This window comes from Pempheris klunzingeri, chromosome 7, assembly GCF_042242105.1.
Source record: "Pempheris klunzingeri isolate RE-2024b chromosome 7, fPemKlu1.hap1, whole genome shotgun sequence".
Taxonomy (NCBI): domain Eukaryota; kingdom Metazoa; phylum Chordata; class Actinopteri; order Acropomatiformes; family Pempheridae; genus Pempheris; species Pempheris klunzingeri.
In genome coordinates, this window is record NC_092018.1 from 25,506,370 (window position 1) to 25,531,587 (window position 25,218).

The 25,218-nt window shown below is 43.0% G+C and overlaps 4 protein-coding genes and 1 non-coding gene across 6 annotated transcripts in view; 3 read left to right on the forward strand and 2 right to left on the reverse strand.

Moving 5' to 3' along the window:
* The first annotated feature begins 560 nt into the window (after positions 1-560).
* On the forward strand, positions 561-10,258 carry dgcr8 (DGCR8 microprocessor complex subunit). The gene is made up of 14 exons (XM_070833139.1): positions 561-658; positions 1,037-2,004; positions 3,311-3,473; positions 4,216-4,358; positions 4,463-4,802; positions 4,934-5,131; positions 5,441-5,542; positions 5,815-5,913; positions 6,408-6,490; positions 6,682-6,782; positions 7,379-7,485; positions 7,635-7,762; positions 8,045-8,158; positions 8,318-10,258. The coding sequence occupies exons 2-14, from the start codon at positions 1,318-1,320 to the stop codon at positions 8,399-8,401; spliced, it is 2,349 nt and encodes a 782-aa protein (XP_070689240.1). The 5' UTR covers positions 561-658; positions 1,037-1,317; the 3' UTR covers positions 8,402-10,258.
* An 82-nt stretch (positions 10,259-10,340) lies between these two features.
* On the reverse strand, positions 10,341-14,652 carry trmt2a (tRNA methyltransferase 2 homolog A). 2 transcript variants are annotated; one of them, XM_070833140.1, is made up of 12 exons: positions 14,581-14,652; positions 13,583-14,207; positions 13,190-13,298; positions 12,896-13,077; positions 12,657-12,771; positions 12,438-12,553; positions 12,247-12,358; positions 11,969-12,091; positions 11,679-11,754; positions 11,284-11,400; positions 11,106-11,202; positions 10,341-10,953 (listed from the first exon to the last, which is right to left on the reverse strand). In XM_070833140.1, exons 2-12 carry the CDS (start codon positions 14,203-14,205, stop codon positions 10,776-10,778), a joined length of 1,848 nt encoding a protein of 615 aa, XP_070689241.1. In that variant the 5' UTR covers positions 14,206-14,207; positions 14,581-14,652; the 3' UTR covers positions 10,341-10,775. The 2 variants fall into 2 exon arrangements, with proteins under 2 accessions (XP_070689241.1, XP_070689242.1); XM_070833141.1 differs by having other exon boundaries at positions 13,583-14,212; positions 14,581-14,632.
* Positions 14,653-15,194: 542 nt separating this feature from the next.
* ranbp1 (RAN binding protein 1) lies at positions 15,195-20,489 on the forward strand. The gene is made up of 6 exons (XM_070834507.1): positions 15,195-15,300; positions 16,855-16,988; positions 17,137-17,294; positions 18,270-18,398; positions 18,614-18,682; positions 19,263-20,489. Exons 1-6 carry the CDS (start codon positions 15,286-15,288, stop codon positions 19,409-19,411), a joined length of 654 nt encoding a protein of 217 aa, XP_070690608.1. The 5' UTR covers positions 15,195-15,285; the 3' UTR covers positions 19,412-20,489.
* On the forward strand, positions 18,904-19,032 carry LOC139204546 (small nucleolar RNA SNORA77). The gene has a single exon (XR_011584432.1). It is a non-coding gene; the product is annotated as a small nucleolar RNA SNORA77 (small nucleolar RNA).
* Positions 20,490-21,797: 1,308 nt separating the features above from the next.
* Positions 21,798-25,218, reverse strand: part of zdhhc8b (zinc finger DHHC-type palmitoyltransferase 8b) — a 55,887-nt gene continuing 52,466 nt past the window's right edge. Inside the window, exons 10-11 of the mRNA XM_070834450.1 lie at positions 24,116-25,179; positions 21,798-23,641 (exon numbers count right to left, since the gene is read on the reverse strand). Coding sequence (XP_070690551.1) covers positions 23,509-23,641; positions 24,116-25,179 — 1,197 coding nt within the window. The 3' untranslated portion in view covers positions 21,798-23,508. The remainder of the gene's footprint in view (positions 23,642-24,115; positions 25,180-25,218) is intronic.

Consider the following 25,218-nt stretch of genomic DNA (forward strand, 5'->3'; position numbering starts at 1 on the left):
CACCATGATCTAGAAGATGAAAGCAGTAAAAAATAGAAAAGACAATTTATCAGACTAAGTATTGGCAACTTAAAGGTTTATGGCAACGCAGCATCTACAGATCAACTCTTTCTTATACATACCTGACAAAGAAAATGGAATCATTATGATGATAGAGTATTTTTAATATAAAGAGCAAACGTAAACAGCCTTTTCAGACCTTTCTGATGGAGACATACCACCACTTTTTGTCTTCTATACATTGCAGTGTCCTGTTTGTGGTGCAGAACCTGTGCAATAAAAACTACAGCTCCAAAAAGCCTCACGCCGACTGTGAAAGGAATCAAAGCAGAACATGTTTCCATCCTTCATGTCTTCGCTATTCAGGCGTTTACATGTCAACGTGTTGCTCATCGGAGCAAATGTGTAATGTTCTTCACGCTGATTGGTTCAATCATACCAGTAGCTGTCTCGCCGGGACGTTGTGATTGGTCCACTGATCGATCAATAATGAAAAAGCCGGTACTGGGAGGCGGGGCTTGGATGTTGGTTTGCCGCTGTGGTTTCCTTCAAGATGGCGGCGCTGCAGCTGAGGCAGTATGGCGGCGCGTCCAGAATTCAAATAATTTAGAAACGATAGTTAGGTGGCCAAACGGAGACAGTCGTGTCATATTTATCGGTAAGTATTTCCCGAATAAACTGTTAACAAGGTAGCTGAGCATTTCTGCGGACGCAAAGGTCTGTGCAAACTGGTGGTCGTTTGCTAGCATGTTAGCATTGATGTTAACGTTACCAGGGGCCCGCTGTGCAACTGGGGGCTGAACAGATGCGCTAAAACTCTCCTTTTCATCTCACGATAAATTTGGCTTTATTTGAATTTACATAAAGGTTGCTCATATTGCCAAGCAGGAGGACCTTTATGTTAGTTTGTCTAAGTTTGCGGCTACATAACGTTATTAGTAGTGGTAGCACGTTAAATATCCTGTCATATTACGCTTTTAGTCAGGAAGTTGCACTGACTAACTCTGTTAACTCTCATTGATCCTTTTTTTTCTAGCTCCCAGAAGATACCAGTGGAGGATGAACAGTGCCTAGATCCCATATTAAGCTGAATGCATTGTGATTTCCAATAATTGAGACAGTTATTCTGAAAAGCTGTCTACATTAATGAAAAGAACAATGTAGTCAGCTTAGCATTTTCACCTCTGGTACGTGGTCTATGCAGGGATGTGCTTCTGCATGCATTCTGGGTGTAGATAAGAAGAAAGTTTCTCAACAAGTCAGATTTTAGAATAAATTATTAGTCTGTATACATTGTAGTGTGTATTGTAGAAAAAAATGGAGATAGATGATGTTCTACCCCCTCTCCCCTTGGAGCCACCTGATGATTTTGGCCAAGATGAGGGCAGAGCACCTCCACCACCTCCCCTGCAAACGTCCAGTGACGCAGAGGTAATGGACGTTAGCTCTGGTGGTGATGGATATACATACACCCCAGGGGACGGGGAAGCCCAGCCACAACAGCCCCTCAGCATGGGCTCAATAACTTTCTGTAGCCACCTCTCAGATGAGGCCAATCCCAGCCCACCGTGCCCCAGAACAGCCCGCCACGCTCCCCCGGTCACCAAGTTTCTACCAGACCTCAAGCTGCTCAGAGACGTTAAGATCAGTGTAAGCTTCACTGAAAGCAGCAGTAGCAAAGACAGGAAGGTTTTGTACACAGGTGAGGGGCAGGAGGGAGGAAGTGATGACGGCTTAGACAGTCTGAATGGTGAGTTGCATGACTCGACTAGTGAGCAGGAGGTAGCTGAGGGTAGCTCTGGTGCAGGAAACATAGCAGGCAGAAGTTCAGAGGAGGCTGAGGTAGACCTGGAAAATAAGGTAGAGTTTGCTGTCCTGGATGAGTTGGACGACTTCTACGAGAACTTCCTGGATCATGACGATGGGGAGCATGGCGGCTTTAAGTCTGAGGTCATAGTTCAGCAGGAGCAAGCAGATGACGAGGCCGTGACATACTCCTATGAGGTACGTGTGTTCTCCTGTCTGCCGTCGTCATTATCAGCTACACGCCCAGTTTTTCCTTACTGTCGACCAGAAATAATTAACGCCGAATACAACCTATACAGTACAGTCAGTGCAAAAGAGGGTCTCCCCTGTGATTTCAGTTCTGCATTTTAACAGCAGTGGTGCAGACACGGTGTCAAAAAAGCCCAAGTTTCTCCACAGAAAATGATGGCTGCTGTAAATTGACTGAAGTCCAAACAAAATGATTAAAGCTGCGCTGTATTATGGATTATTCTCACTGCACTCACAACCCACGAAAGCCTGCATAATCTTTTTTAACAATGCAGTTTTTAGCAGGAACACAACCTAATGGACGGATCGTTGGTGGTTTTCCAAATTCCAAGAGACCACACATCAGTACAGCATGTTGTATCTTATGCCAAAGAGGATGCTGCTAATTAACTATCTCCCTAGTTTCAGGTTACGCTTTTTTTAAAAAAAAAAACAAAAATAAACTTCCTAGTTGTATGAAGCCATGCATGTTAATTACACCTCTACCCAAACACAGTTCACCAGAAATGACCCTTTTGGAAAAACTCAATAGCCACCTCTCAGAAAATAGTACAAAACAGGATTTTGGTAGGAAAATCGGCTATTTGGTTTTTCTTTGAGTGTCCTCGCAAATACAGGCTGTTTATAGATATTCTATTGGCTGCAGAGAATGATAGCATACACATGGTTAACTGTGAATTAGAAGGAAAAGCACAGATAGAACTAAATCAAAACACCAATAAAAATGACTGTTGTGATCATTTGTTGATTTTTACACTGCATTGCTAGAGACCTTTTTCTGCATCGTTAAGCTGGACTGGTAAGGCAGGATCCAATGTTCCATTAAAGCAGCACAAGTTTAAATAAATGTTTGTTTTTGTTTATTTCTTTGTTTTTATCACTGAAATGATAAATGAGATGCTGGAAGAGGTTAGTGCCATTTTTAATTTCTCCATTAAACACAGGCTCTCCCTTTGACACAAAAGTAATCAACTGTAATAACAAGGGAGGAATCAAAACTGCTAAAAATGTGCCATTTAATTTTTAGTAGGAGTTAATATACAATCAGTAATATCTGTTCAGAAGTATTTTACTCATGAAAGCAGATATGATAATTTTTCCTGAATTGTTGTAGACTGCTGTGTGGTTTTGTTTGTTTCTCTGCACCAGCTGTTCACTTTATGGCACAAAGCTGCTTCTCAGGCAAAGCACTCAAAAACTCCCTTAAAGTGGTGACCCACCCTTGTCTTCCGGCCTTAACCATTGACTCTTCCAGGAGGAGTTTGACAATGATGTCGATGCTCTGCTGGAGGAGGGCATGCCGGTCCCAAAAAAGATGCGTCCGGCAGAAGACAAATACGGTGGGGACAGTGATCATCAGTCAGATGGCGAAGGAGGTGTTCAGCCCATGATGACCAAAATTAAGACTGTCCTGAAGAGTGAGTGGTGGAGCTGTCTGTTTCGGGGGCAATATCAAGGAGCTTGCGATAGAATGTGTTTTCAGTACTATTGGACACAATAAACCATATTTTAAACAGTATCTGCTACGTTTGTTTTACATCAGTGTAATTTGTATGCAAAGTATGCTGTGTGTTGTACTGCTCTGAAATAGCGTCACAATCTAAAAGCACTCGCTGCCAGGGAGGTTTTTGACATGTACACACACGGTGGTGAGATGTAAAACACCGCATGCAAGGACTCAGTAGACTAATCGGGTTCAAAATTATAGTTGAACAAGTAAACATGAGAATTCAAATGGCACTGTCTTCACTACGTTCAAAGGAGCTCAGTGTTCAAAATATTATTATAATATAATATAATATATTATTCATAGTTAAAGGTGTCTTACCTAAACTTCAAAATGCTGTGATACTTCCTTAATCCAGCAAGGTGGAGGTAGAGCAGCAGCTCCTTTTGGGTAGTGTAATGTTTATTTACTGTTTGGTGACAAAAAGTTGAGGTTCTGTAAGGTTGGTCCTAAACCTGATTTTCATATCTTTTTATGATTTAAATTAAGATGGTTTTTAATATTTATTCCAAGCCTGAGGTTAATTGTTGCCCATTGTGAGTGTCTCTTGACTGCTTGTCACATGATTGGCCTTTAATAATTATAGAACAGTTCACCACATAATGTAATGGTGTAATGATTAGTGCCTGCGTTGACATTTTGCCCTGTGCCAGGTCGGGGGCGTCCACCCACTGAGCCTTTACCTGATGGATGGATCATGACATTCCATAACTCAGGCATTCCAGTCTACCTGCACAGAGAGACCAGAGTGGTTACCTGGTCCAGACCCTACTTCCTTGGGACCGGCAGTATTAGGGTAAGCTGCAACACAAGTGTCATGTCTAATTAACCTGCCATACCACTAACTGACAGTACTGCCCAAGCATTTTGTTACAACTCTTGGTTGTCTTTTTGATGCAGAAACATGACCCTCCTACCAGCAGCATCCCTTGCCTACACTACAAGAAAATGAAGGAACAGGAGGAGAAGGAGCTTAATGGGGAGGTGACAACTAACGCACACCTGTCTCCAGCCAAACCTGGTGAGGAGCCCAACGGTGAGGAGAGAGCAGGCACGTCAAAGGTTACGGCTGAGGAGCAGGACGGCATGCCACCCTCCAGTCTGGCTGACGGTGTTCCAGATGGAGAGGGCACCTCGAATAACATCCTGCAGACTAAGGAGCCCCAGCCCTTTGACACTGCCCAAGGAGCCTTAGGACAAGTCAAGGCCAAGGTGGAGGTCTGCAAGGACGAGTCCATGCGTAAGGATTTTTCATCGTGCATTGTCAGTGATGCGTTTGAAAGCGTTTTGATCATTGTGTGTTTGCTGCTGTAAGAATTCTGGACGAAGCTGCCTTTCATGAAGTGATCTTGACTCAAAACTTCCTCACAGATCTTGAAGACTTCCGTGTGTACCTGGAGAAATGCTTTGACTTTGAGCAAGTTACTGTGAAGAAGTTTCGTACCTGGGCAGAGCGAAGGCAGTTCAACAGAGACATGAAAAGGAAGCAGGCAGAGTCAGAGAGACCTATCCTGCCTGCCAACCAGAAACTCATCACACTGTCAGTCCAAGATGCACCTACTAAGAAAGGTAACACTTATATAGATTCATGGGTTTTCAGAAGAAAACAGTTAATCATTAGTTATCATTGAAAACCATGAAAAACAAAACTATCAAGCTATCTGCAATTACATTCCTTTAGACCTACTGCAGTGTAGTTAAAGAAACTTGTTGTAATTCTCCTCTTTATATCTTTTTGCAAAAAGGGTGTAAGTTAAGTAGAGTTCAAATGTACTAAACTTTAAAACATTTCTGATTATGACACCTATACTGTAAGTGTTTGAAGTCCTTTTTAAGTGTATTGTTTGTTGATGTATTTCAATGTTTCTGTTTTAACAGAGTTTGTCATCAACCCTAATGGAAAGTCTGAAGTTTGCATCTTGCATGAATATATGCAACGTGTCCTAAAGGTTCGACCTGTTTACAACTTTTTTGAATGTGGTAAGTTCCTCCTTTTAATTGTTCTGAGGTATTTTAACTCCTATGCCACCATTGCCTTGTCAGGAATAAATCGTTTAAGAAAAAAAGTTACCAAGGTGTCTGAAGAGAGGAGATCTACACAATATGTACTACATTCTGTCGTCTACAGCTTAGTACACATCACATTGCTGTTACCTCCCTACCTCCTGCTTTTCAAGTATGTTGTTGAGTGTGTAGTGTGGTGCAAGATATTCATAATAAAGCCAACTGATGTCTGTTTGTGTACCCCACAGAGAACCCAAGTGAACCCTTTGGAGCGTCTGTCATTATAGATGGAGTGACGTACGGCACAGGAACTGCAAGCAGTAAAAAACTTGCCAAGAATAAAGCTGGTAGATTCTATTATTTATTATTACTTGCATTGTGATAGGTTAGTTTGCATATTTCATGAATGAATATACACTGTACTAGTAACAGTGCGATTAAAGTGAGGTCTTCTGGAGGAATTTTGAAATGAACTCAAACTTGCACATATTTTGTTACAGTTGTGAGGTTGTTGTAAATTTACAGCATTTAAATCAGTTGAAAGGTTTTCATAAGGAACTATGATCCTGGGGTATTCTAATCAAACTGTTTTATACATCATACTGGAGGTGGGTGGCACTGCCTGGAATGTGATTTTATATTGGTTACCACAAGAATGCTAATAAGTTGAAGTCCACCCACTTAATTTCCTCTCATAACAGTCATTTATTTTTGTTGCACCTTCCTAGATAAAGAGTACAACCTATATTCTTACTATATACAGTAGAAAGTTACACTGGTAAATGAGTGATATAATACGTCACCAGCTCTGCTCTCACTTGTAATCTGGTGTAAACTTCAGCTCGAGCCACACTGGAAATCCTCATCCCTGACTTTGTGAAGCAGACCTCAGAGGAGAAGCCTGTGGAGGGCGATGAACTGGAGGTACTTCTTTCTTCCTATGTTCTTACCTGGATCTTTTTCAGTGAAGTGGAATACAGTAAGCTTAAGTTCACGGGCAGGTAACAGGAGTTCTCACAACGAGATCTGCTGCTGGAAGTAGAATATGTGTCCCTTGAAATTTTAATGCACCTTTTTAGAATTGAAGTTAACAGTCCATGCACTCTGCTCCACAGTATTTTAATCATATCAGTATAGAAGACTCGAGAGTTTATGAGCTGACCAACAAAGCAGGACTACTTTCGCCATATCAGATTCTTCATGAGTGCCTTAAAAGGTAAGGGATGATGCAAAACGTCACCAATAAAGTCCATTTCTGATTATTTTTGTTTGTGTAATTGTTTTAAGTGTTTATCTAATGTTGTAATTATTATGGTATCATTGATATGTCCGTCTTTGTGAGTAGCATAAAACACACCCAAAAATACCATACATATTTCCCATAGTTAAAGTGGGTGACAGTTCTAGTTTGTCAGTAGAATCCCACACAAATGCCATAATCACTGTTATTGTTTTACAGTACGGTCGTCCACATTAATGTTCCAAGTAATTTGTAGTGAATTAGTTATTCTTTAAGTTTTTGTGTGTCATTATTTTACATATGTTCATATCAGAGATATAATAAGATGACGTCTCTGTTCTCTTGTGTTGATAAAGACTGTCTGCTTGTTGTTTGCCTTGCTGGGCAGAACCTGTGCTTGTTGGCAGTGCCTTTAATGCTCTCACACAACCTGTCACGACAACTTTGCCATCTTTCACTGTTGCTGTTGCTTAAACAGCCTGTCTTCGCACTGTTGCCAAGGAGGACAGCGTGCCAGGTTGCAGATATATATATGCATATATTGAAAATGTACTGTTTCATCTCTCGTGTAGAAACCATGGAATGGGAGACACCAGCATTAAATTTGAGGTGATCCCAGGGAAAAACCAGAAGAGTGAATATGTGATGACTTGTGGGAAGCATACTGTGCGTGGCTGGTGTAAGTAGGCTGTAATCCTCTTCTACCCACACGGTGAGACTGATGTGTAGAGCTGAGGAGAGTGTTTATTTCAAGGAACATGTCTTTTACAGAAGAGTAACTTACTTAATTGTAGCTTTCAATTGCATGTTTTCTACATTTGCTACCAGGCAAGAATAAGAGGGTCGGAAAACAACTAGCATCTCAGAAGATCTTGCAGATGCTTCATCCACATGTCAAGAACTGGGGCTCACTGCTGCGCATGTACGGCAGAGAGAGCAATAAGATGGTCAAGAAGGTGAGTGTCCTCTTAAGCACTTCAGCAATGCAAAGCTTCTGTGATTAAGGAGAACTGTGGAAAGCAAAAGTTTGGCTTCATTTATCTTTTTCTATAAATACATAGCATCTGATTTAAAGTGCATTCTAATACACACATTGAGTCAAACTCTAAAGGCCTAAAAAAGAGTCAGCAGTTTTCAGGCCAGAACAACCAGTGAAATGTGGTGATATTCTAGTAATAAAGATGGTCCTCCATTGCAGGCACATCTCCCTGACTTTTAAAACAACTGATCTTTTGCAGGAGAGCTCTGACAAGAGTGTGATCGAGCTCCAGCAGTATGCCAAAAAGAACAAGCCAAACCTTCATATCTTGAATAAACTGCAAGAAGAAATGAGGAAACTGGCCACACAGAGGGTGAGGACTCCTCTCTCATTTTATAATGTCAGCTCTAACAAGTTAACATTCATCCTGACATCGGCGACCCCCATCCCGTTAAGCCTTTTAGCAGATTTGCACTGTTTTCAGAATGCCCTCCTCATTATTATGGGAACTTCATTATTTTTTCTGTACCAGGAGGAGACCAGGAAGAAACCCAAGATGACCATAATGGAGTCTGCCCAACCAGGAAGTGAACCACTCTGCACTGTTGACGTTTAAGTCTCTGAGTCACTGATGAACCACAGCACTGAAACCCAGTCACTGTCAGACATCACTCACCACCATCCATCACTCAATTATGCATCTCTGAGATCTAATGGCAATATAGTTACACATTGACCAGGCCGGTAGAACTGCTTGCTTCCTTCACTCACGTTTTATTGGTTCAACTGGTAGATGAAAGGGTAGGATTAAATGCACTAACAGACAGTAGAGCAAATATCGTCTACCTCTCTAGATGCATCCTCGCTATGGCACTAGAAAAATAAAAAATAAAAATCACCCAGGCTGCAGGAGAAGTTAGCACGAATTGATGACACATGAACCACATCAAAAATACAAATGCATGCTTTTTTTGACGGCAAAAAAAAAACACATTGGTTTTGTTTTGAAGTGTTGTTTTCAACAGTCGCAACCTTAGTACCAGTGAGTGAGTACCAGCACCTGTTAGTTTTTGTTTTGTGCTTAAAGTATTTGAAAGGGACTACTAATAGTTGTGTATTTATACCAGTCATTTAATTCGGGAAACAAAGTTGCGTGTGTGTTGGATATTTTAGTGGTCGGTGTTATGGATATTTTGGGTGATGAATACAATATTTGCCGTTTCCTCAGAATGGACAGTTGCTGTCTTGGTTTGCACGATTAAAAACATGCGTTGTGAAGTGATCACTATTCAGAACTGTTGTTATGCACTTGTGTCCTGTCATTTCTGTTGACTGATCATGTTGGTACAGGAACAACTGCTTTTTGGATATTTGGGGTGACTTTTGTATTTGGAGCGATTTTGTTGCCTTTTTTTATCCTCTTGCTTTGTCAATACAAGAAACGGACATCCTGCTCCCCATGCTAACACTGCAGTAAACCCAAGCACAGGGCCACAGGGTACTGTTATGTTTAAGGTAAAGGATCATTTCTTTTATGCTCTTAGTTTTTGCTAGCTTTTTATTCAAATACTAACACCATGCACACCCACTAACCCCTTAGTTCATGTCAGTAGCTTTTCATTTTGGTGCCCTGAACAAGTTGTGTTGGCTACATGTTGCCTTAGTTGATCCATTTCATGAAGGGCTCAGAGTAAATACAGTGCATTGGACCTAAAACACCCTTCAACAGGAAGTGGAAAGACCAAGCCCCCTTTACTTGATAAAGCATTTATTCTTTAGCCAATTAGTATTTTAATGAAGACAGCCCACAAAACACCAGATACTTTAGGTAAAATGCCTACAGCATGTGCAGATTTTTTAAGACTTGTCTTAATGGATTGTGCATTTTGTGTGTGTTCACCATCATTGTGACCGTTGATCATACTTTCTAACCACAAGTAGAGAACATTCTTCAAAAGGCAGTCTTGCGAAACGTAGTTGGTACACTGACATGAACAAAATACGATCAAGTCATTTAGTCCAACACAAGCTGGTGAAACTGTGCATACCAAAGCTTACATACAGTCTTATGCATTTTATAGAATAATGTTGCTGCAAACTGTACAGTAGAATCATAAGGAAATGCAGAGAAGAATTACTTGCTGGAACAAAAACTGCTGTGCATTCTTTGTCAAAGATTTGGCCTGTGGTTTTTCTACAAAATGTACGAGGACACATCAGTTTAAACACAAGGCTGTTGTGATATTGTAGATCGCTTTAAGAATGTGCTTTCCCCTCTGTGCGTATGTCGTCTTGCCAAGCGTGTCAGTGTGAGAAGAGAAAAAAATACTGCTTTTACATGTTACTGTTGAGTTGTACCAATGAGTTGTTTGAGATGTTGCTGCCTAGAAATGAAGTATGTATTGCAACCTGAGCTCCATGACTTCAGTGATATTTGTTATGCAAAATAAAATGTCTTGACTAATGACTAGAAGGGCTTTGCTTTATTCAGTCTCACAATGCTGAAACACAAAGAAAACAGGTTAACAAACTGAGGTGGCACTTATAGGTAAAGCTATTTATTCCACAGTATTTTATGCAGCACTGTTCCCATCAGTCAAACAAGGTATCCATTTGAGGAAACCAAAAACTAAGGTTTTCATCTAGGTAGCTTGAAGGTCTAATTAGTAAATACAGCTGACAAGTTCTCAAACTAAAGGCAGAACAAAGGGACATAAAGCTCAGCTAACAGCACAAAGCTCATTTCATTAACAGTTTGAAGCACAAATTAAAATTGCATTATGCCAGAAGTGGATGAGACATTGGTGAGTGGTAAATTGTTATTTGGATGAACTGACTTAGAGGTTAAGACTGGAAGGCCTTGTAGATACTTAAATGCCAGGAAGGAATACTGTTACTATTCCTTTTTCCTTGGGGTACTGTGTGTGCATACATTTCTACTTTGGAAAGCTCATGCTACCTATCGAACTGCAGCGGGCCTGTTTCTAAGGCTAAGACCCTGTCTCTTCCTGAGTGTGGCTGGTCTTCTGCTGCTGGGAATTGTAGTCCACTCTCTCCAGCAGCAGAAGCATCTCCACGTGCATGGTCTGAGGGAACAGATCCACGGCCATGGCCCGCACCGGACGGAACGGAGCCCCATGAACTCTGTTGGACGGTGCTCTGCAAAGACTGACAAGATAAAAAAAAATCCAACATGAAAGATTAACATTTTATAGAGTTGGACACTTTAAAATTATACCTGTATGACTGTAGCAATATCTATTTAGCCAATACCTACAAGTGGACTGTGTTTAAATGTGGCTGATTTAATCATGACTCACTCAATGAAGTTGTTCATGGCTGCCTTAGCGTTGCATGCCACATAAACCAGCCTCTTCAGGTGCTCTGCCCTCCTGATAGCAAGGATCACCTTGGAATCTGTTTCAGACAAGACCTGTTAGCATGTGACACATGTGGAAGTGAGTGGCACGCATGTTCGTGTTGTGGCTGTTCACTCACGTAGGCCTGCCCTCGGTGGGTCCACGATGGCTGTGATGTTGGGCGACACGAGGGCACTGAGGATGTTGGGGAACACGTCCTCAGCTTTTCCACAGTGCAACTCAACATTAGTTAGACCTTCGAATATGAAAGCAAATGAAAAAAAACTGATTTAAAAAGAATATAGAAAGTACACTTGAAGTCGATCTAACTGCAAAAGGGTCATTTTATGAAACCAGGACTGCAGGATGACCATCTATCTACCGGTGCAGTACACAATCAAGCTCACAGCAGCTTTATGAGCCCTTTACCACTGACCAGAACACTGAATAACACATCTGTTGGCACCATCATGTCCTGCACTGATAAATACACACACATCACTGGTGGTAGTTTGATGTTATTTGGTCTCTCACCATTGAGCTTCGCATTAACTTTGGCATCCTCCACTGCCTCCTGGCACAGCTCAATGCCAATCACCTTCTTAACCCTCTGGAGGCAAAAATCAACACATATTAAAACCTCAATTTTCATCCCAGAAGCAACATTTCAAACGGGTATTGTGACACAGCAATTAAAAACAGTGCAGAGGTCTTTGGATGCGAGGCGTTAGGACTTGAGCGTCTGTTACGAACTCGTGTCAGCTGTAGCTATCAAAACATCATCACAGGGGAATTGAGTTTCTATTAGGAATAGCTACGGTCACCTTAGCCAGAGAGATGCCGATGGTCCCTGTTCCACAGCACACGTCCAGCACGGTGCTGTCCTGATCCAGCTGGGCCCATTCCCCCACAGCCGAGTACAGCACCTCTGCAGCTCCTGTATTCACCTGCCAGGTAACACAGACACGCTGAACACCGGCACCGTTTGTGGATGGAGGCTTTTCCAGCTGGATCCATCATGTATTTGTGTGCCATAAGATAAAATACACAACTCTAAGCGTAGCTGGAAACGGCGCACATGGTTGTGGTAAATCCGTCTCACCTGGAAGAAGGAATGAGGAGATATTCTGAACTTCAGACCCAGGAGCTCCTCGTGAATGCAGCTCTCTCCAGCCACCAACTCGCAAGGCAAATCCTCCAAGTTAGGAGAAGTCCTTCAGAGCCAAAGACACAGATTTAATTCAGCATTCAGGCAGCTTTTAGTCGGTCGTTCTTCCTGCATGATGTTCTTACCTCTGACCCTCTCTAACAAAGTAAAGAGAGGTCACCCCACTGTCTTTCCCCTCTCCTTCTGTAAAGTACTTCCTCATGGAGCTCTTCAATGCACCGACCTCCTCTTCCTCCAGTTTCTACAGGAGTCGTTGAACAAGTAAGAGAGAACTCTAACAATGCATGATGCTATTTTCAGACATGAGATCACACACACATTTTGTGGACAGGACATTTCCTCACCTGTGGGTTGAAGAACGCCACAGCCATGGCTTGTTTGGTCCTCGTGGTGCGTACGGTCAGCTGCTTCCAGTGTCCATCGTATGTTTCAGGACTGTACACCGAGTACGGCGTCGTCCTGTGTGCAAACACATTTTCAAACCACTATTTTAGTTTTCCGGGTCCAGACTAGGACATGAGACCCTGTATTGTGTTTTTCATCTGCATATCTTGCTGTGGACAATCATGTAATAAGTGAATACCTGATGAACTTCTGAAACTCGCTGACCACTCTCTTGGCCTCAGCTGAGACGTGGCACGTCTCAGCCGGCCCCACCACAGCGCAGGAGCCGCCTTTGTATTTCCCCAGACGGAAACCGATGGTCTTATCCTCGCCGTCAGCACCCACCGAAATGAGGAACTCACACTTGTTCCTGTACTCCGTCTGCCACGATAAAAGGTAGAGAAACATGAACATTAGACACTACTGCATTACAATTAGTGAAATAACACAGCTGTGTGCATCTCAGTAAAACCAAGCCACCATGTAGTTATACCTGTGTGGGAGATGGTCTGATAGATTCCAGAGGACAACACATTTTGTTGTATTTCCCTTTCTGTGCGAACAGCCACGGCAACATGGCTTTGTTGGTGCTGCCAATCTCTCTGAAAGACAAACAGTGTAGTATTAATGTATGTTTGACACAGAAACAGAACTTTTTTGTTCAGTGTTTTGTCAACAATGTTTTTGCAGAATCAGGCAGTAAAATACGCCATCATGAGCATCATAAGAATAAAGGATAGTAAAACTTGGTGCTTCCATAGATACGGTATTAGCTTTCAGTGACATATTTGGCCTAAATCTAGTGCTGACAGAGCACAACACCTGTTATGGACACACATGAGGGTGTATTTGCGTATCAGGCTCTACAATAAATGGCAGCACTCACTTGGCCAGCCTCTGCAGGACCCCCACCACCTCCTGCTCCTTCCTCCTCAGCTGCTCCTCATAAGGCACATTCCACAGAGGCGTCACCACGTTGGCTATCTGGACACTGAGCGGCTCTTCTTGCTCGTCCCCCTGCGTCCGCTTGGACGGGGGCTGCCCTCCCGCGCCCTCCCCCTCCTCCTGTCTCCTCTTCCTCAGGATGGGGTCTGCTTTGGGCTTGGCCAGCTTGACGCTCAGCACCTGGCCCTTCCACTGCATGCCATGGACCATCTTCATGGCCTTGTCGCGCTCTTCCTCATTCTTGAAGGTGACGAAAGCAAACGTCTGCTTTCCAAACAGCTTGATTTTGTGCGGGTTGAGGCCGTGCTTGGCCAGGAACTTCTTCAGGTCGTTAAAGCCGATGAACTTGGGCAGATTCCTGATCTCCACTTTGTAGATCTCGGATGTGAAGAGGTCCTCCTTGATGTAGCGGTACATGCTGGGGTCAGAGGCTGCCTCGGCTCCCCCTTCAGCTTTGACGTCAGACTTCCCATCATCCTGGCTGGAGTGCTGGGGGGGTTCATCTGGCTTCTCCTTTAAGGCTGGAGTGTCCTCGGCCACTGGGCTGGCACTAACATCTGCCATCACTCTGCTGGGTGGTACAAGTATTCATTATCATCACTGAGATAGTCAAAGAGACCAAGCATATGTGAAAACCAGTTACTGACCAGACAATAGTTATTTTACTTTTTAGCAATTTTGACAATTTAATTACATGACGGCTGGACAGTATGTACATGGAAAAGGAACACATTTTTAAGATAGCAACATGTAGATGCAGTAACTTGGCTTGTAGCTTGTATGTCAGGCTAAAAGACTGTTCGTCAGACTGCTTAAAGAAGCTGCGTTCATCTTTACACAAACCTTTTCGTCAGCATCTATTTTACTACCGGACAGTTAGTAGTTTCCTAATGTGCTAAACATCAGCCACGACAGTCCAGATAATCATTATACATGTACCTCAACGTCTCACATTTACTGTCAGTCCCACTGCTCACTGAAATGTGCTGGGCGTCGCCATGTTGAATTCACCACGTGAAGAGGTGAACTCTGAACTCCTTTAAAGTGATAGTCGTCGTGACTACGTAGTTTCATTTTTCATGTTTTCAAAATCCTTTGTGTACACTTATACGCCATGTGAAATTATTATTCTTTCAAAATAAATAAATAATGTAACCTGTCTTTTTGTAAAGTTTGGTTACTATAGCAACTGCCCGGGATTACCCGTGAGGCAGTTCATTTGTAAAAATGTAATTTTTGTTTCTTAATGCTTTACAATATCACCACAGTATGATGTACACTTATTTTACGAATGCTCAGTAGTATTCATAAAATTTCACGCATGTATTTTACAGTTCGTTCAATTAAAGTATATATATACTGCAGTATATTCACAACAAATTGTTACATTACATTACATGTTCCGGCTGCTGATCAGCCGTTAGTGAATATATGATTGAAACTGCATCTGGCACGTGGGATGGATCCAGGCACGAGACGAGAGAGGCGGTGCGTGCGCCGTCACGATGTGGGCGCGGGCATACGTAGGAAATTCGGCGCGCGAAAGCTACAGCAGGAAGTGAGGGTAGCTGAAGGGAAACGGCGGTCAGTCCGGGATTTGAATCTATCAAACTACTTCCATAATCTACAAACATCTACATTACTATGGCAGACCCGAAGGTGAGCTCGCTCATTTTAGGTCCTCTAATGTATTGTGTTCGCTTTGAAGTCGTTATTTTGTGGCAAATGTGATATTTTACATGTCATAATTCGTCAAAGTTTGCAAAGGAAGCTACGAGCCAGATATGTCGACAATGATGTAGTATTTTGCGATGCTAGAAAAGCTAGTTGGTGTGTTTTCCAGGGCTACAGGATGTAATAGAAGCTTAAAACTTTCTGCCAGATAATAATGTCCAGTACAAGATTGTAAACTCCTGCGCATTTTTTCAGAGTGAAGGTAGACTTAACTAAAAAGTTCTCTGAAGTATGCAGCTAGTCAGCATGTTAACATTAGCATCACTCTGGTCATTAGCTGCTTAAGGAGGCAATGGACACAACCATCTAACGACTAAACTACATTATGGCAGTCGTCTATCAGTTGAACAGGGTTCTTTACAACCTGCACGGAAGCGGCTGGACAGCGACAGCGGGGTCAGCTAAGTCCCCAGTCTTTGTCTGCCAAGCAGCTGCTAACAGTAGTTGGCTAATGTTAGCTTAAGTAGCGGGGCGCTGCAGCCGGTGACTGCGTATTATCCGTCAGCAAACCGTTACACGGTTACATTAAGCGGAGTGCCAGTTAGCCCAATAATCATGTCACCAAAGCTCCTGTCAAAGTCCCTAACAAGTGTTAATTAGCGACACGCACCGTGGTGCGGAAAGCCAGATGATTAGCTCTCGACTAGCAGGCTAGTGAAAGGCCTCGTTAACAGGCTAGGCAACTTCACAATGAGTTGCTTTGGAAAAACAAAGTTGAACAACTATTAACATTAATGAAGGAAAATGCAACATTGACAAATCCAAACTTGTCTAATATCCGCCTAATCATCCAAGGTAGCGGCCTTGTTGAATTAATTATACAGTTACTGCGATATTTTTAAAAGTCAGTAGCGCTACTTTTGGCTAAGGCGCAAAGACTTCACGTTGGGATGCAGCTAACTTGCTATGTCGCTAACTAGAAAATCCCGTAAGCGTACTAGGCTAGCAGAGGGTTTAGCAGCCCGCAGAAAGGAAAGTTACCGGCGTGTGCTCGGTTTCTTAACCGCGACAGATTTCGCACATCGTGTTATTCACGCGGTGCTCTTTTCGCACTTTGTCACAGGCCGTGGACGTGCACGCTTTTCTGCATAGCCGTCTTTGTCCTTTTTTGCATGAAGGATATGTTTTTTTTGTTTTTTTTCCCTGCCTTACTAGTAATGTGCATGTTCTCTCACTCAAACGTGGGAACATGTAACCCCCAAATAGAAAGATGCTTGGCTCAGCAACAACGATTTACTAAAGGCTTTGCCAGTTTCCCCCTACAAAAGCTATACTTAACCAGTGAGCTCTTAAATCCCTCTATTGAAGCATTCATGGCCTGTTGGTCAGTTGTCAGAAGTCACTTATTCCCACTGAGTTTTAAAGAATCATACTGACCCACGCCCCATGCCCACTTAATTAAACTTAGTATGAGTCTCAGACACAGATTAGTGGAAATATTTGCTTTGAATTAACATACTGATGGCTTTTCCTTTTTAGGACCAGGAGGACCACGACACCACTGCAGACAGTGCAGAGGACTCTAATCATGATCCCCACTTTGAGCCCATCGTGTCCCTTCCTGAGCAGGATGTGAAAACATTAGAAGAGGATGAGGAGGAACTCTTTAAAATGTAAGCTGATTTAATGACTGCTTTTGTTCACTCGCACGTGTTATGATCATGCTATACGTTTAGCTGTGAGACTGTTTGGTAAGCCAGTACATTGGTGTCTTCACAAGCAGTGGCATCCTGTTAATGAAGTATACCACTGTTTTCCCAGGCGGGCTAAACTATATCGTTTTGCCTCTGAGAACGACCCACCTGAGTGGAAGGAGAGAGGAACTGGTGACGTAAAACTGCTGAAACACAAAGAGAGGGGCACAATCCGTCTTCTGATGAGGAGAGACCGAACCTTGAAGATTTGTGCTAACCATCACAGTGAGTCAAGTCAATTTAAAGAGAAAATACAATTAACTGACTATAATAATATACATTGAAATAGCTGTTTCCAAAAGCAAATCTATTGGACTGCAAAAAGGTATATGAAGTGTACTTGTACAGGCTGATGCATGGGCACATGTACCTTTTAGGGGAAAAAACAAAGCCATGTATATTTTCTGATGTCCCCATAGGTCCTTGCACTTCTCAGTTAACATGTCATCCTTTCCCCCTTCCCAATTATTCGTTAGTGTGTCAGTGTATCTGCAAGAACCAGTACATCTTGCTTTCTCATTATAATCTGCCCGGTATTGGTACAAACGTTTGCAACTTGGTGAGCTAGTATTCACTGTGTTTTTGTTCTCATCAGTCGTGAATTATAACTTTGATGTTCCAAAGTGTGGTGGTTGTGTTCGCTGCTTGGATGCATCACATTTACATGAGCAGCAGATTGGCTCAGACGAGTGCTTTACACTGAATGTTTGTGTTCCCCCAAGCAAATAAGAGTCAAATGAAGGACAAGAAAAGTGTAAGGAGACAGAATTAATAGTTTTGCTTAGTGTAATAAACACACTACTGGTTCTGGTAAGAACAGAAATGGTTGCTTGTTAGGGAATGTAGTTCAAAGCGGGTGGTAAACAATAAAAAACAGCAAGACGGATATGGTCAACATGTACCTTACAGGAAAGTTGAAAGGAAGGGAGTGAAACCAATGATTGGGATCTGAGCAGTCTGCCCAGGGGATTCAGCTCAGTTGGTAGCTGGTGGAGGATCCTCTCGCCAGACCTCTTCCCTGGCACTGGCTACAGGTCGGCTGGAAATGTTGGGTGGGAACGCATTACTTGACATGGTAACTAATAATAAAGCGTTGCCCCCAATATTAGAGAACCACTACATGTGATGACCCCATCCAGGGTATATACTCGTATATCTGCCTTCATGTGTTAACCTCACCCCCCCCCTTGTAAACCACAGTTGTACCCACGATGGAGCTGAAGCCCAACGCTGGCAGTGACAGGGCATGGGTGTGGAACACACTAGCAGATTACGCTGACGAATGCCCCAAACCTGAACTCCTGGCAATACGCTTTTTAAATGCAGAAAGTAAGTATTAATACATCTAAACCAATATCACACATGAAAGGTGTTTGTCTCTTCAGGGTGACTACTATATAGCCCAAACAGCTGTAAGAAAACCACTTTGTCCAAGTTTTGGGTAACAACATCCCACCCAGCAGCTCTTCTTACTGCAGCCTCATTGGCCACCGTACAATAGCATGGTGATGTGAATGCATGCCAACTCTCTGTTCCATTTGCAGATGCTCAGAAGTTCAAGGTGAAGTTTGATGAGTGTAAGGGGGAGGCCAGAAAAATTCTAGAGGGAACAGGTATGTAAAACTTTGAACAAGTTTGTTTGAAATGTTTGCTACTTCAGTAAGAAAGTGCCTTGGTTTATTATTTGCTGTAATCTGTGTTACATGGTAACACAGCAGTATTCATTATTTTCAGAGTTGCCAACACTGTTTTGCTCGGGTTTGAGTTATTTGTGTAAAGCTGCCTTTTAAATTAAATTCAGTCTGGAGGTAACATTGCGATCTTGTATGAGTCTGCAGACTCACTCTGTTCTTCGCTGCTCACTCCAGCCTGGAACTTTTTCTGTCTGCTACATGAACATGCAGAATGTAACACTTTACTGGCTTTCTAAAAGGCTGGTGTCAATATGTTCTGCTACATTACAGTTCACACATTAATAATATTCTAATGTGCTCACATTAGCACAAGGCCCCACTGTCCAGCTCAAATTCTAAATGTAGAGGCTGTAGGAAGAGGTGGGATATCCCCAAGACAGTGAGCTGAGATGCAAAGTGAAAATAGCAGGAATGTTTTCTCTTAAGACAAACTTGCATTCTAGGCAAGCTGACTTACATAGCTTTTGAGTTGACCGCACACTTCACTGTTTTGCCACAGGCAACACTGATAGCGCAAACAAAGTGGCCGAGAAGCTGGAGGAGCTGTCCGTAAAAGACAAGGCTTCAGGAGAAAAGAAGGAGGACAAAAAGGAGACTGAGAAGAAAGAAGATGAGAAAAAGGAGGTGAAGGCGGAGGGGAAGAATTGAGAACCAAGAACTTGCTTTGCAGATCTTCAATTTATCAGTTTTTCCTCTTTTTCTACAATAGACTCTAAATGAGCTGAATTTGGACACTTGCATATTCTTAGTTTTTTTTATTATCTGTTTTGCCTCAAGATCACAAGTCCTTGATGCCACTGGGGGGGGAAAATACAATATAGTGAATTTATGAAAAAAGAAGCCCTTCCCTCCCACCCTTTCCCCCCTGTACCATGGAATGCCACACTTCCCATCCTTTTCATCTACAGTTCAATGTTACTTTTGACAAACTGTGAAAAGAGGCTTGTGATAATTCCCACATTGGGGTATTATTTTTTTGTTTTGTTATTCTGAACCAGAGTTTGTTTGTAGGGAGAGAGGATAATGTAGCCTGCTTGTTAGCAGCACAGGGTCAGGGACCAGGCATTATGGAGGTGCATTTCTAAAATCAAATTCCATGATGCATCTCAGTGGGCCTTCTTACCCTGTCCATGCTTCCACGGTTAGAAACAGCAAGTAACGTGAAGACTTCTCAGTGGATGCCTTGTAGACATAGTTTCTTGGTTGCTTCTTTCTATCGTCAGTTCTGTTGGGAACTGACTACAAGAGGAATCTGCTACAGACAGTTGAGGGGCATCAGATGCGTGCTGCAGATTGCAGTGTCCACTGATAGCTGACTGATAGGAGATCAGATGCACTTAGCTAAGCGTTTCATTTATTTCCTTTATTTTTTTGTTTTAAATATTTGAAAATCATTAAGTCCAAAGTCAACGGTTCATCAGAGTTCGGTGCAGCTAGCTCTGACTTAAGTTCCTCACCAGGAAAACCCTGTTTGTATTCTTTAGATCATAACATTCCCAGACTTAAAGCATGTAGAGTATATGTAACAGTGTGCCCTATCTGATCTGTGTGCTCACCACCCTCTCCTTCTCTTTCCACTAATTGAGTTCTTAACCTTGCCTCTAAAGCGCATCTAAGTGCCAGTGCATCTGTAAATACATGTATATGGATGAAATGTTGCTTTTCATTTGCACTCAAATGATTTGAAATGTTTCCTCCACCTTCGAATAAAAGCTGTCAAAGACCACACGTTCGCATTCATATAAAGTCACTTGTTCTTTGTATCGCTAATGATAAAATGTGCACCTCATAAATAATACTGCTCTATGCTAACACATTGTGTTGAGGGTAGAAACGAGATCATGTGACTGGTTACATGCAAGCAATCCTGCAGATTGATGGTGTTTTAACTTCTAAAATTTGATTGTTGCATAACAGCTGTGGCCCAAAGAAAGAACTGACTTTACCAATATGGTGCAGGTGTTCCATGTTCCAAAAATCAATTCATTCACCCAAAAGAGTTGGAAACTTTATTTACTCTGCTCAGGTCATTGGGAAATACTTCCTCTTCACAAAAATAGGAACACATGTACATTTATAGTATATTCTGTGTTTTAATACATATTGAGCTTTCTATTTTGAGTTTCAGAAAACATAATCAGCTTGTGGCTGATGGAACAGATTCATTGCTGACTGTCAGGAATGGTCCCTGACCTGCAGTGATGTCCATTCCCAAAAAAACAAAAAAAGGAACATTGGACTAATGGCAGTCATCTTAAAGAGGAATGACATCGATAGTGTTTTGATATGTGGTCAAACGGGAGTCTGAAAGGGTGTTTTCAGGCAGCCAACGGTCTATTCAGGTATTTCAAAATGTTCCAGTTAGCTGTTCCACTGAGACAGACTTACCAAACAAGAAGCCCTGAATACCACAACCTTACAATAGACAATTTAACAATTCAGAAATACATGACTTGAATAGAGTATCCTGTGTCAACGTCACATTACTGTATCATGCTAAGGCAGCTGGGTGAGAACATAAATGGGAGACCATACTAGCCAGAAGGTTGTAAACTACAGCGAGCTTTGATAGCATCCAACCTTATCAGGAAGTAAGACTCTACCTCAGCTACCAGCCTTTATACTGATCTCTGGAGAAAGGGATCTACGAATGTATGAAACAAAACGAATCCTGTAAAATATGGTGTCATCTGATAACTAAGCACTGACTTTCTTCCAGAACTTTGCCGTAAAAATTTTTTAACCCAGTTTTGAGTTACTCACAATTGTCATTCCTACCATTTGCTGCTCGCTACAAAATACTAACGGTGTTTCATTTCCCTAAGTGTACAGGAGTGTTCCAACTAGTCACATGTATGAAACAGCTTTTCCTCTCAAAAGGCAACAATGGTTTAATCGTAATGCAAAAGTAGCTGGATCCATGTAAATTCTGGTATATTCTTTCATATTCAGTTGATGCTAAATATAAATAAATACCTCCCACTTAGATATTATCAGTTCATTTTTATGGTCAAAAGTGATAAATGTTATGAGATTATTTTTTTTTTTTAAATCAACAGCAAGAAAACAAGATTTTAACTGAGTGGCAGGTAATACTGGAGCTGTACCAGACAGCCGCTGCACAATGATTTAAAACGTTCAGTCTTCATGATGTCACCCTGTCATTTAGACATTAAGGGCTGTAAATCACATGGCAGCTTCTACTGAGGGCCCAGTCTTTGGCTTGTGGACAGCACGTATTGGCAATTCAACGTGGACCATGTGACTGTTCACCAGCCAAAGATTGTGACTTTAATATTTCACTTCCTCTCTTAGAACAAGCTATATTAACTTCATGGATTTCACCCATGATCATGATCTTATTTACTGAATTTATAATTTATCAACAAAACACTCCACTCAAAATAAAACATCCATTTCAGGCTTAATTATCTGTATAAAAAAGATGTATCAAACATAGCTTTTGAAAGGTCGGGTATATAAAAAGGAAACAAAACGATTAAAAAAAACCCTACAAAATAATGAATGGGTGACCGGTTCTGTTCATTTTACTACATGGGACAATGGCTTGTTTCACTACTCTTCTCCATTCCTATGATTATAACACAAACATGGTTTACATACTAAATCATTTTCCTCTTTTTTTTTTAGACAGCATACACAAAAAAAAGTTGTTTTGGTTGTGCGAGGCTGGACTCATTCTGAACTCACTGAGAACTGTGGGGATGAGGTATTCTGATCTTTCAGAACATATCTAACGTACTCTGTCCAGCACTTGCGTCATGGGTCATGAAATCAGCTGACTGAACTTGACTAAAACAAACAGAAGCCTATGATGATGTGCTGCACCTTCATGAAAGGAATAAAGGGGGCTAAGCTATAATCCAGCCCTACAAACCTGCACTCGACTGGGCCAAAGAAGGAGACGTTCATAATGTATGAATTAATATCTGCTAGCATCTCTGCTGGTTGCATTCAGTCCTGAGAAATTTCTCTTTGACAAGGAAGAAGTTTATGTTTACTTGAAATCGAAAGCAAGTCTTTCTCATTGAATTTGGAATGCAACCACCAGACATGATAGGGTGACCTTCCCCTCTTGGTATCCCTTTTCCCAGCTTGTCACCTCACTGATTTTATGTTGCCTGCAGTTGCAGTTGGTGCTAATCTAACTGATCCGTCCTCCGTCACCTCTCCAAGATGTACAACTCCACCAAATATGCTGGAGATGACATTAACAGCGCAAGTTAATGTGAAGCACCTTGACTTTCTTGAGGTCGACTGACTTAGAAAGGAGCTTCGTCTGCTCACGGAGGTCCGTGGTGAAGATCTCAGTGTTTAATTCATTCTTCAGCACCTGCTGGAGCAAAGTTTGTGTGCGACATTTGGAGCAACGTACGCTTCATGACCACAGCTGAGAGACAACAGTAATAATATTGACAACCTGTTGGACGGTCCACTCTTACGAAGATGATGAGCCACAAAATGTTAACATGACACTCCTCACACATAAAGCCTGCAGCGCTATCAACTGACAGCCAACCCCTCCGGTACAGACACACACAGGCATTTGGCTAGACAGACCCACACAAGAGCAGACAGATCCTCTGATTGGACAATAACTCCAAAGCAGGGAGCGCTATGTGCCCCTGACTGGCCGTTATCTAGACTTCACAAACACAACAGAAGAGGGAATCTCTTTGTAGCAGGGTGGCCATTGTCGTTGGAGGTGGATGCGGTGCTCCTGCTCACACCGATATCTCATATGTGGTGCCTCCTACACCTGTCACCTTTTTGACGTTACCGTGGCGACTGGGGCTGAGGGTGGCACCCTGGGCACTGGGGTGGCAGTCCATCTGCCCATTAACTTTCATGGCCTCTCTGACGGGAAAGAAAAGAACAGAGGAAAGTGTTCAACACAAACAGTCAGGATGCAGATTAGCTGTCTGGAGCATGACACGTCTTAAATGGCAACAAAATGCAATACGGGTGATTACTTGACAGTGAAGTTGTTAGTAAGGAAAAAAGCTTGGAAATGTTAAGCAGGTGAAAAGCATGCAAAGGAAAAAGAGACACACAACTTTATTCATCTGACATTTGTCAAGTAACACAAAATGGATATTTTACTAGCAAGGTTAACATATAAATCAGAACAGAACATGTAAGAATTCATGCCAGACAACACTTAATATGGACACAACATTTGGACAAATACCATACACTGTTTACAAATGCTACACATTGCCTCCATTAGGACACTAGTGCCAGCCAGTTGCTGACCGCGTCCAGCCCATCAGTCCCTATAAGGGCAGTACAATGCATGCAGTCCCACAGGGGTAACATTAGGATTCATACCTTGGGCCCCCCAGACGAGGTGAGTCTGTCCTCTCATGGGCATTGATGTAGGAGAGTTTCTGGTGGGTATAGGAGGGGGATCGGGGCATAGCAGGGGAGTGGGGCTGGTGGGCTGGGGAGCGGTAGGGGCCGTCGGGGCCAGTGGCCCTGCTGTGGCTGCTGTTGCTACTGTGATCTGTGTGAAGGGAGCTGGATGAAGTCCTAGGGGCGCGGCCCAGCGTGGAGCCTGCGTGGCGCAACACAGGGGTTCGTTGCCCATAGCTCACCAGCCCGACCCCCATCAGGTTGTCCCTGGAGCCTCCATAGGCCGGAGGTGTTGGGCCTCTGGAGCCGGGGCCACGAGGCCCATCTGGGTAGCAAGCATTATGGGGTGCACCGTAACCCCCATCAAACACACCAGAGTCCTGGGCATAGATATGGGTCTGGGAGCGCCCATGCAGCATCTGACGCTTCTCCCTCTCCTCCATCTCCTTTCGCTCCTGGATGGAGGCCATGATGGTCTGGGAGAGGTTGTCGTAGCGCACCGGGGATGGGTCCCTATCCCTCGGATGAGGGGATTGCCTGCCCACCCCCCTGGGCAGCATTACTGGACTGTAGGTGGAAGTGACCTGCTGCCTCTGCATCTCAGGCTCCCGGATGTGGCACATTTTGGTGGGCAGGTAGGGTGAGTGGAACCCCATGGAGGGCGTACCACGGTGGGCCATGCACTCACTGGCAGTGGCTGGGGAGATGCTGGGGTTCAGCAGGCTGTCGTACGAAAGGCTACCATTCCGGTTGGAGAGCGTGTTGGGTGAGAAGACACTCTTGTACGGGGTGGAGGTGACTGTCTGCGGTTGCAGGGCTGGAAGCTGGCCTTTCTCCGGCCGGCGGTGACCCTGCTTCAGGCTGAGAGAGCGGGAATTCATGGAGTCAGAGTCCAGCTGGAGGGGAGACGACTGGAAAGTGCGGTGGAGGGGAGTGTTGGTGTATTCAGGCAGGTCCAGGTTTGGCTCAGATCTGTAGTCATGACCCCGTACACCCTCTTCCAAGATGGCAGAGGTCTTGCAGTCATCGGGCATGACAATCTGTGGATCAGATTAGTAGAATAACATCTCAGATCTTAG

What these genes read in the sequence shown, in the direction of transcription:
- dgcr8 (XM_070833139.1), top strand. Translation starts at nt 1,318, where the DNA reads ATGGAGATAGATGATGTTCTACCCCCTCTCCCCTTGGAGCCACCTGAT. An exon ending in ACTTGCCAAGAATAAAGCTG is followed by an intron (nt 5,914 to 6,407) that starts GTAGATTCTATT and finishes TGTAAACTTCAG; the next exon opens with CTCGAGCCACACTGGAAATC. An exon ending in GCAATAAGATGGTCAAGAAG is followed by an intron (nt 7,763 to 8,044) that starts GTGAGTGTCCTC and finishes GATCTTTTGCAG; the next exon opens with GAGAGCTCTGACAAGAGTGT.
- ranbp1 (XM_070834507.1), top strand. An exon ending in GAGGAGGAACTCTTTAAAAT is followed by an intron (nt 16,989 to 17,136) that starts GTAAGCTGATTT and finishes CTGTTTTCCCAG; the next exon opens with GCGGGCTAAACTATATCGTT. An exon ending in AAAAATTCTAGAGGGAACAG is followed by an intron (nt 18,683 to 19,262) that starts GTATGTAAAACT and finishes GTTTTGCCACAG; the next exon opens with GCAACACTGATAGCGCAAAC.
- trmt2a (XM_070833140.1), bottom strand. Translation starts at nt 14,205, where the DNA reads ATGGCAGATGTTAGTGCCAGCCCAGTGGCCGAGGACACTCCAGCCTTA. An exon ending in TGGCGTTCTTCAACCCACAG is followed by an intron (nt 12,554 to 12,656) that starts GTGAGGAAATGT and finishes CGACTCCTGTAG; the next exon opens with AAACTGGAGGAAGAGGAGGT. An exon ending in AGTTAATGCGAAGCTCAATG is followed by an intron (nt 11,401 to 11,678) that starts GTGAGAGACCAA and finishes TCATATTCGAAG; the next exon opens with GTCTAACTAATGTTGAGTTG.